An 11,186-nucleotide genomic window follows, 5' to 3' on the forward strand; every position below is an offset into this window, starting at 1 on the left:
AAGAGGTAGAACCTCATGGAAGAAATTCGATGAGTCTTTATCTCTTCTCAAATTCCTATGTTTTTCCTGTGGTCTAATCAAACGGTCATTCCTACGTTTTTCCTGTGTTTTGCAATCCTCTGTTTTACGGTCATTCCTGTCAGAATCCTATGTTTTTCCTATTCCTCTGTTTTTTTATTCCTGTAATTCAAAGGAGCCCTAAACCGTAAACTACTAGCATAACAGATAATATACGAGTACTGTATGGTATAGGTGAGAAAACAAGCCAAAGCGCGAATGCGCGATGGCTAGTACGGGGTAGTTAGTAGGCCTCTTGCATACGTCTGTGCTGAGGTCGATCGTTCCCGAGTTTTTGGTGGCCGCCGCCGGCGATGACCGGCCGTCTCTCGCGTTGAACCGAACGTCAGGCTGACTCTTAGCCTGCAAGGAACACTGATGGCGCGCAAAATTCTTCCGCCGGTTAAAGATGTGGTCGTCAGAACCACTAGAAAGATTGTTAAGAAACACAGACGAATGATACCGTGCACAACCCGCGAATACAAAACTCATATCTTACCTCTATGAGAACTTTTAGAGATTTAGATCGATATTATATATATATCTTGAAGTTGATGATATCATCATATGCATCTCACTCTTCAGGCATGTACACAATCAATTTACGAGCAAGCTAATAAAGGAGATAAATATTGTGCTTTTATGGGAGACAGAGACTATTACATGACAACATAGCAGCAAAAAGTGACCTATATATATTTAAAGTTTAGAATGAGATTCGTTCAGAATTTTGAAAGTTTGACCATCAGCTTTATATTGACGCCAGTTTATGAAACCTAATAACAAGATTGTTAGAGTACTTTTCTACATAAATCTACTTAAACTCTTCTTTAGAAAAATTAAGTAGGTGAGAAAAACGACAAATATTTATAACAAGCGGGAGTAACTCTCAATCAAAATTTATACTCACTAATATAAACTGTGTATTTTATCTTCTAATTCCTGTCAACTTTTAGTCATAAACAAGTCCACAAAGAGTTTTTGTTCGGTTGGGTTTTTTCCGACAGAAGTGTCAGCAGGAAAGCTGTCGACCATACAGACTCCGCATTCAGCAACGAACAGAACTTCAAAACAAGTGATGCCAGAAAAGGGATTGAAGTAAAAACCAAACAACAGAAGATTGAAGTTACAAAACCAAATTGGAATGTCAGAGAACGAGTGTTTTTCCTTCGAAGCTTCAATAGCTCATGTGCAAAGAGTTTATGTACCCAGCAATAACAACCGCTATTCCAACCTTTTCGTGTTGATCTAAGAGTAACTAGTGAAGTAACTACTAAAACGTCGACGCACACACAAACATAGCAAGGGAAAGCGTGGAAATACAACACATAATCTCTTCAAACTTACAAAAATGTTTCATATCTAGAGTTTATCCTTTTTCGTGTAGTTAGTTTTTTCAGGTATGTCTTGTATGTTTGTATGTATGACTAATCTTGTGATTCTTAATTAATTGGCTATCATCAATCGCGTGCCTCTGTGCTGTAAGAGCGATTTGCATACTCCTGAACCATTGCTCGAAAAAGTGATGGCCTCCCCATCAACTTGGACGGCTCATCAAATTCCTTCACTAACCCTGAAAAAAAGGATACACACATACCAAGCTTGAATAGAAGTGCAAAATCAAATTATCAGCAAATTTCTCAGGATTTGTTTTTTATATTGCCATGCTTTTCTTTGGGGCTGGAAAAACATTCTGGTAATACTAGAAATAGTCACAGTGTAAATCCTCACCTGCATCCAACACTAGGACTCTATCACTGTCCATGACAGTCGGTATGCGGTGCGCAATGCTGATGATAGTGCAATCAGTGAACTCTTCTCGGATGATCCTCTGGATAGTCGCATCTGTCTGAGAATCAACGGAAGCTGTTGCCTCATCCATGAACAGGATCCGGCTGCGCTTCAGAATAACACGACCAAAGCAGAGGAGCTGCTTCTGTCCTACGCTCCAGTTCTCCCCCATGTCGGCAACTACAAAGAACAACATAAAAGCAAATATGTGCAACAGTAATTGCAGCTACAAAAACAAAAAATAAGTGTTGTTCAATTAAAAAGCATACCTAGTGCATCAAGTTTCTCTGGTTTTGTAGCTACTATATCTTTTAGTTGACAACGCTCAAGGGCCTGCAGAGGAATACATATGTTAGTCTCGACAGAAACAAAGAGTTGCAATAGAAAAATCCACACATTGAAACATACAGAAGCTGTAACCAAACTTTTGTACCTGCCATATCTCGTCCTCAGAATATCGCCCAATTGGGTCGATGTTGCTTCTTATGGTTCCTTCAAAGAGCACAGGCTCTTGAGGAATCACACCAAAGCGCGACCTGAGATCATGAAGGCCCAAAGTGCCAATATCTACTCCATCAACGATGATATGCCCTTCTACAGGCTCCACAAGCCTGAACAAAGCCTGAACTAAAGTTGACTTTCCGCTGCCAGTCCTTCCCACAACTCCTATCTTTTCTCCGCTGTTAATGCTAATAGTAATGCCCTTCAAGATTAGAGGTGTGTTTGATCGATACCTAACCTGAAAAGAATAGTATTGATATGGATCACTTCTATAGTTCTATTAATCGCAGTGTACAAAAAGGAAGTTCAATGAAGGAACATAAAATTTCTCACCTTTAGATCTTTAACGTCAATATCTCCTCTTCTAGGCCAATTTGGTGAGGGAAGACAATCTGCCACTTCCCATGCTGCCTCAGAAGGAAGAGTACTGTACTGATTCACCCTTTCCACAGCGACCATGTCATTTTCTATCATACAGGTCATTGAAATTGTATAGTACACCAGTGAATTGAGAGATAGACCATACGAAAGGGACATGCCGACAAACTCTACATCAGAAACAGTACAAATCAATGAAGTGATCTTTGAAGGTCACAAAGGATTAAACTGATAACATATATTAGCAAGTCTTTTAATATAATTGATCATTTAGAGACTGCTGTATTTTATCCTCTACCATACAAACAAGTAGCTACCGTTCTGCGAAAATATGGAAGTTTGCATCTAACATAAATTTGCGCTTGATCTTTGCTAATGACACAGAACTATCCATAAAGCGCTATATCTCAAATTTAGACATCTATAGATTCACAACTCATGCTATCCCATTCTACCCAGTGATAAATTCACTAAGAATCATTCGTTTATTTCTATATCTTCCAGATGATGACTGGTATACTTTCTAATATAACTACTATGCTTAGGACAAGACTCTATTTTCCTTAACAGTTCAAAATTGTGTTCAAGGGAACAAGCCAATTTATACGTAAGATGTAGACAACATAACATCAGGAGTCAACAATTCGAGTCTCTTCTACCAAATGGGACCCGTATAAATACTTGGTGCAACAATATTTTAAGAATACCTTTCTTGATGAAATTGCTAGGCAAGCTGATCATAAGAAAAGCAGTTATAGACAGTAGAAGTGTGCCAATCAACTCCAGGCGAAAACCCAGCCACTCATTAGCTCCATAATTATGAAAAGACATGCGCAAATTCGAATTGATTCTGTCCAAGTTTATTTGGTAAAACTCATCCTCCTTCCCAAAGCACCTTACAGTTGGAGCACCCAAAAAGGTTTCTGAGAAGTGATCAATAACAGGTGCCCTTGTTACTCCTTGAAGACGAGTTAACTCTCGAGATGTTGCGATGTAACGATTCTGAAAAACATGAAGAAATGAAAGCAATCAAATTTATTATTATAATTCAATTATGGCTGTTATATGATGCTAAGTAGTACAAAAAATGATTTCAGTTCTCTGATATGCATGGTTGTAGCTGGATCATACCCGGTACCAAATGTTTAAAAGCACTAGTGGAAGTACTGCTATGACTGACGGCCATGCAACCTGGCAGGTAACAGCAATGCTGCTCACCACGGAAATGCACATTGATGTAGCAAAACCAACATAGAATACAAGGGCAGTGTCAATTTTCATTTGGTCTGCTGATGCCTGAAAAAATAAAGCAGCAATAGTTCAGAAAATGATTGTGCACGTGCTGTGAAACAAATTAAATTCTACTCCTACACAAGACATACCCGGCTTAGTATTCTCCCAGAAGGAGTGGTGTCAAAAAATGACATTGGTGCCCGTAGAATGCTGTCAAACATCTTGTTAAAGAAGACCTGGGCTGACTTAAACCCCAAGAATGTCACGAAAAGAGTACTGATCGCATCACATACAATTGAAGCAGCAACTATCGAAACGTAAACACCAAGAAAAACAGAAGTGTCAAATATTGTGCCCCCAGATGTTTCATATGAGAGCCAGTAGTTACTAGCCATACTGGAGCCTTCCGACAGAACTGATACAGCTAAAATGACCAGAACTCCCCACCAACCCCAAGCTTCTGTTATGTATAGCTTGTACACTTGCCAACTTACTCGGCCACTCTCCTTTTCCTCTTCCTCGATCAGTTTAGATGAACCTGCTTCTTTGCTTGGTGCAACACTGGTACCTCCATTTTCATTACTAGAATTGGACTTGACAGGAGATTTTGCTGGTACGGTGGTGTCCTGAGAATACTCAGTGGTCTGATCATGGGACATTTGCTCTGCTGCCCCTGGAACCTCCATTGAACTATGGTGAGCAGTAACAAGAACTGAAAAATCTGAGCATGATGTTAGTAGCTGGTTGTAGCTCCCAGACTGAATGACTACCCCATCTTTCATTACCTGCTCAAACAAGTTAATATTGTTTAATTTGTATTATGTGTAAATGATATCAGACCATGGTGCATTTGTCATCATATCATAAACTTGGCATATGCTGATACCTAAACTAAACTTAGAAAAAAACGCAAAGAAAAATAATTCTTGTCCCTACTCCTAGAATAAAAAACAAAGCCAGTGCTACAGTGCTACTGGTATTGCTCAATATGGCTAAACGATTCATAATATGTCAGAGTTCATTTCTGCAGCAAAAACATATTTACTACTCTATTTCCTCCAAATGTAACAAGTACAGTTTGAGAATAGAACTTACGAATACTGTATCCACATTCTTTAAGAAATCCACTTGGTGAGTCACAAGCAAAACTGTCTTCTTCTTGAGTATACCTTTCAGACATTCCTGCAGAAAAAAAGGTAACCATTAGAGTACTACTTAAAAACTGGGTTGACACTACCTACAGTCCATACTTGTTTTCAGAATTTTCTTTCGAGACATCATAGTAATAAGAAAACCATTGGAAAGCAATTAATATTGGAAAATTAAGTAGGTCACTAGTCTTTTTTTTTTGAGGGGAAACTAGTCCATTTGGTTGTAAACTGAATTTCACATCATCAACCTTTGTAGCCATTCCTACTAAAAAATTACAGGTTTTTGTAATACAAGGTTCCTTTTAGTTTACCATAACAAATGAATAAATAAAATATGGAACAAAGTTTCTTGAAACAGAAAGGAAAACGAAAGAGCGCTAAAATTTTCCTTCGCTTTCTTCTAGACGAATCCAACAGAAAAAGGAAAATTGATAAATAGGTAAACTAAATGGGATCTGAATTATGCAAATATAAAATCATATTGGTAAGGAAAACTCTAAAAGCATTTTAATCAATATTTTTTTAATATTCCGTTTATGTAGAAAAACAGAAAGATGCCGTGAGGGCTTGATTCACAGCATGATAACTACCATGCCGAAAGCCAGATGGCATTGCTTGATGTTGAAATTTATTTTATAATTTACAAGAATGACTTTTCCTCTTATCTTTCAAAGAATTCGACCTTCCATATTTGATCTTTCCTCATTTATTTTACCTTTCGGCTTTCACTAGACATCCTGTAAATCTTCATTACAAGTTCCTTCCCCAAGTTCATTTTCACTTGTGGTTATTTTGCATTTGTTCTGAATTTAAATCAACTCAATGAAATAGCTAAACACCACAAGAACACAAAAGAAATAAATGTGAATTTACCTTGAAGATAGCTGAACCAGTATGAGCATCAACTGCACTAAAGATATCATCAAGCAGATATATATCACAATCTTGATAAACTGCCCTAGCAAGCTGGATGCGTTGTTTCTGGCCACCACTGAGGTTGATCCCCCTCTCTCCTATTTCAGTCTTGTCTCCAAACTCCATCATTTCTAAATCTTTCTCTAAGCAACAAGCATGTATGACTTCCCTGTACCTCTCTGAATGCATTGGTTGTCCAAATAAAATGTTCTCTTGAATGGTTCCATTTTGGATCCAAGCTGTCTGAGCAACACAAGCTGTGCTCCCACATATGCTAACCTGTATCAAATACGAAACGATAACACAGTTATTATCAGATAAAAAGTAGGAAAATAACTTGGAAAAGGTAGCGACAGAAAAAAAAAACGAAAATAGCTTGAAGAAATTGGCAACAACTGGTATGCTAATAGATAAGCATATGTAATGAGCTCAGTCGCAATATTCAGAATTATTGATGCATGAATGCCATACTGGTATTTTATTCTGAATAGTACATAAGTATGGTCTCAACATTTAGATTTATTGATATACTACTTCTGATAAGATCAGCTACAAAGTATGCAAAGTGCGAAGAAAGAGTCTCACAAAAAATGGTGTGAATAAATGAATCACATCAAAACTACCATCTGGGACGATAGATAAGTAAAACATAGGAATTCAAGATGCAAGGAGGGGAAGGCATGAGACCTCAAGTTTGTTTTAATCCAGATATCTATGGAGAACGGACTGTGTATAGTGACGGAAACTGACAGCAGCCAGTTTGAATCAATGGTGGCTAGTGGGTCTGCTGTGGCTAGCAAGAGGAACTGAAAGTGAAATGGACAACATATGTGGAGATTGATGGCAACCGGTGTGAATCGACGGTGGCCAACAAGGTTGCTGCCGTTAGCAAGAGGAACAGATAGACAACGGACGGTGCAAATCAGTGGTGGATGATGCAGATTGGTGGTGGACAGCAAAGGGGATTGACCGTGTGGTTTCCCTTGTTCGATGCCTGTTTGACAAGCTCACCTTCAGCCTTTTTCCAGAGGGTAGTTTGTTCATAATTAACAGAGATAGACACCCCTCAAGTGTGCAGTTGTGCACAAGTGGCACATAAAGGAACAGTGCAAATCTTCAATGATATTAAAGTGTTCTTTCAACTTTTAGTGATGCAAATCTAAAATCACATGACAATTTCTCCAATGGCTGAATACAAAGAATCCCAAACAAGGAAGGCCAAACGCAAATTGAGTGAACCAGGCAGGTTTATGTCAAACTAATTTCTGGGGAAATAATCCCACAATCTGCCGTGAGCTTACCAAAAAAGGAGCTAAACTAAAGAATCTTATATACAGAATTTAAGGAACAAATAGCTTTTACATCAGCTGGATTTTATTGGCTTCAATAAAACTGTCAAGAGAGATTTGAATTATTTTGTTGTGATAGTAAACACTTGAATTCACATTTTCTTATCAGAATAGAATGTTAATTATTCCTTAATCACATGCCAAGAATTTGATATATGTACACTCACCGTGCCGGAAACCTTGTGCATTTCTCCCATAATGCAGGACAGCAGTGACGACTTGCCAGAGCCCACTGTCCCAACCACCGCAGCTAGCTCACCCTTCCTCACCTCCACCTCAATCCCCTTCAGCACCATCTCCATCTCTGGCCCCTCCTCTCGGCCATTCTCCGTACCATGGCCCTGCCGGGCATCCTCTGCACCTTCAACTGGCACATCCCAAGCAAACACTCCATTCTGTACTTTCACCGCTGCTGCATCACCGGCGCTACTAGCAATGCGCTCCACAGCCGTGCTGTCAATCTCGGCATCAGACAGGAACTTGTTCAGCCTGCCAAGTGACACAAACGCTTGCATACACATCACGATCGTCTGCGGGAAGTTGTGCATAGGCCCCTCGAGCATTGAGAAGAACGCGGTGGCCGTGAACACCTTCCCGGCATCTAGCTCTCCTCCGGTGGCGAGGTAGGTCCCAAAGACCAGCACAGTCATGGCGAGTGGGCCGCTGGAGAACACGACATTGTTGGCGCACATGAAGAGTACAATCTTGGTCAACCACCCCATCTCAGTCTGCCTGAGTTCTCGCACCTTGCCACCGAATTTCTCCTCCCAGGCCTGCAGCTTGATGACACGCATGTGGTTCAGCATCTCGGTGATGGCCTTGATGCGGCTGTCGCGGACGCCGAGGAACTTGAGCTGGTAGGCCAAGTTGAGCTTGTTGGCGAACGCGGTGATCACGGTGACCGCGGTGATCACGGCAAGCGTCATGAGCACGGAGGGGCCGAGGTAGGCGTACAGCAGGACAAGCGCCACCACGATCTGCAGCGGCATCAGCCAAAGGCCGTGGAGACCGTGCATGGCGTAGGACACCGTCCCGGCGTCCACCTGCATGTAGTTGACGATGGCGCCCGAGCCGTGCGCGCGGCGCGCGCCGGTGGACAGACGCAGCGACTTGCGGTACAGCGCCGTGAGCAGCGCGCCGCGGATGCGCATCCCCAGCAGCTGCCCCTGGAAGTTGTAGTGGTGCGAGGCCAGCGTCTGCACCGCCTTGCCGGCGACGAGGATGGCGACAAGCCGGAGGCCCTCCCACGTCGTGCCGCCATGGCTGATGAAGTCGACGAAATGGTTGATGAGCGACGGGCCAACGTACATGGCGGCGAGGCGCACAAGGCCGAGCGCCGCCGTCAATAGGACGCGCGGCCAGAAGGACAGCCACAGCGCGACGCCCACCGGGTAGCGCGACCCCTGCGCCGGCCAGTTGGACACGAACCGAGCGTACGACGCCTCGGCGCGGTGGGCCGGCGACACCGGCGGGACGTCTTCGGCGGCGAGCGAGTCGCTGGCGTACCCCTTGGAGACCAGTGGATTGATCCAACTGAACGTCGCGCGCGACAGCCACGACGCCGCGTCGTACGGCGTAGAGGGCTCCGCCGCGGTGGTGACGTCAGCGGGTTCGCGTTCGCACGTACCTGCGACCTCGCCGGATGAGGCGGTGATGGCTACATACACCAGAGGCAGCGAGAGGGCGAGGCCGGCGAAGGCGAGGGGGTCGTCGGGGAAAAGCAGCGAATCCTCGGCCCAGCGGACCGCGGCCGAAGCGGAGAAGAGCGCGCCGACGAGGGCCGTCACGACCCAAAACACGCGGAGCTGCAGAGGGAGGGCGCCACCGGCCGCTCCCCTCCGCGACGCGATGGTCCACGCCGCCACGGCGTGCGCGACGAAGTGGACGGCGAGGAAGGCGGATTCCCAAACCCTCCATACCGTGTTCGGCAGGAGGAACAACGCGAGCGCGAGGAGGATGGCCGACGCCGCCGCGAACACCCCCGACGCCCCGAGCGCGACCGCGACCCGGAAAGGCCTTCCCGACGCCCGAGGCTTCGGCAGAAGCGCCTCCCGTTCGGGACCATCCCCAGCGCCGCCACCGCCGCCGCGGGGAAGGGCGAGGACGACGAGGGACGCGACGACGAAGACGAGGTCGACGGCGCCGAGGAGCGCGCGCTGCGGGCAGGGCGAGAGGAAGAGGAAGGCGAGCAGGTCGGGGAAGGAACCACCTGACGGCGGCGAGCACGCCGTGGTGGCCATCCACCCCGGGAGGAGGAGAGCCATGTCGACTCGGTCTCAGTGTCGCTCGCCGTCGGCGAACATTTGGGTTTGGGCGGAGACGCGCAATGGCGGCGGACGGCAAGTCCGGTGCGAGTCCGGGAAAAAAAAAGGTTTAATCTGGAGGAAGATGGTCCCCACTTCGGCCACTCCTTTGACTGCTAGTGCTAACACCACAAAAGATTGTATATCAATCTAAAATACAGAAATACCGTAGAATGTTATACTGTTTCAACCGAATAGCACGAGGTATCATGGTAACATGATGACGTGAACATGGTATTTAGATGCCAGATCTAATTCTTATGGGGTTCATATCTAGCATTGTAGGTACCAGATCTGATACGTATAGTATCATATTGACGTCAGTATGATACCTAAATATCAGATATGATACGTACGGGGTATCATGTTTGGTATCGAATGTATTAGATCTAATACCTATAGGATTCATGCCGATGTGAGTTATTCCGTCGAAACGATAATACCGTTACGTAGTCTCCCTTTATGAAATAAGATCTTCTCTTTTTCTCTACAATATCGGTAGTTGTTAAAATTTAAATTCTAAAATTTTGATTTTCAAGTTTTTTTTATCAAAATTTATTTTTCAACATTGGTATTTAAATCGCTAAGAATACACACATAAATGTGTTATCCATATTTGGTTAAACGATGGGGCCTAAAACACACGACAAATATATGTTGAAACAATTTGCTATATAGCTCTTATAATAAAGAGAGAAAGAATAAATGAAGAGGAGAACTTTTATATTGTGTTGTTAGTGATTTAAATGTTAATGCCAAAAAAACTATGATAAAAAACCTTAAAATTAAATTTAGTAGTAAGATTTAAATTTTGACTACGGCTGGTAAAAGCAACGATCAAATGACGGGTGGTTTTAAAAACAAGTACACCTTGAACCAGGTAATCTTATTTTTATTATATCTTGAATCACGCTACTCTTATTTTTATTATATCGAATCACGCTGACTCTTTTTTTTAAGGCAAATTTTGCTACAAGGCACACAAAATTTGTACAATTTGCTGATATACATCGCAAAAACATCTCACGGCTAAAAGACATCTCTAAAACTGATAATTTGCTGGAGGACAATTTCGACTCAATTGGAACAATAAATTCTTCAAAAGAATGAGAATGACTCTAGGGTGAAAAGCTTTTGAGCTAAGGCTTGAGTGAAGATGGAATACGATGTATACTAGTGATCTATTTGGGGTGATGGCTAATTTAGAATTGCATAATTTCTAAGTCTTCACTCTATCACTATGTTTGAAGCATGTGTTCCTAGGGGCATTATCTTTTTTCCTAAGAATTTATCTTTACAATTGAGTCGCAAGTGTCCTCTAGCAAATTATTAGTCTTTTAGGATGGCTTTCAATCGTGACATGCTTTTACAATTTCTATAAGCAAATTACACAAATTTTAGGTGTCCTATAGCAAAATTTGCCATTTTCTTAAGTATATGAATGATCTTAAGTATTTCGGTTTTTACTTGGCAATGAACTCACATGGTTGTGTGTACAATAAATTGAA

The 11,186-nt window shown here is 42.8% G+C and overlaps 1 protein-coding gene across 1 annotated transcript; it reads right to left on the bottom strand.

The window, feature by feature from the left end:
• Positions 1-1,133: 1,133 nt before the first annotated feature.
• On the bottom strand, positions 1,134-9,755 carry LOC4335177 (ABC transporter C family member 4). The gene is made up of 11 exons (XM_015781041.3): positions 7,543-9,755; positions 5,985-6,305; positions 5,056-5,142; positions 4,110-4,745; positions 3,859-4,023; positions 3,435-3,729; positions 2,683-2,897; positions 2,282-2,587; positions 2,118-2,181; positions 1,789-2,028; positions 1,134-1,630 (listed from the first exon to the last, which is right to left on the bottom strand). The coding sequence occupies exons 1-11, from the start codon at positions 9,637-9,639 to the stop codon at positions 1,518-1,520; spliced, it is 4,539 nt and encodes a 1,512-aa protein (XP_015636527.1). The 5' UTR covers positions 9,640-9,755; the 3' UTR covers positions 1,134-1,517.
• Positions 9,756-11,186: the final 1,431 nt, after the last annotated feature.

The sequence above is a fragment of the Oryza sativa genome, chromosome 4 (assembly GCF_034140825.1).
Source record: "Oryza sativa Japonica Group chromosome 4, ASM3414082v1".
NCBI lineage: Eukaryota > Viridiplantae > Streptophyta > Magnoliopsida > Poales > Poaceae > Oryza > Oryza sativa.

Excerpts from the sequence above, each read along its gene's own strand:
- LOC4335177 (XM_015781041.3), bottom strand. The coding sequence starts at position 9,639 with ATGGCTCTCCTCCTCCCGGGGTGGATGGCCACCACGGCGTGCTCGCCG. Across the intron at positions 5,143-5,984 it reads CTGGTTCAGCTATCTTCAAG|GAATGTCTGAAAGGTATACT; the intron begins GTAAATTCACAT and ends TTTTTTCTGCAG. Across the intron at positions 3,730-3,858 it reads TTTTAAACATTTGGTACCGG|AATCGTTACATCGCAACATC; the intron begins GTATGATCCAGC and ends CATGTTTTTCAG.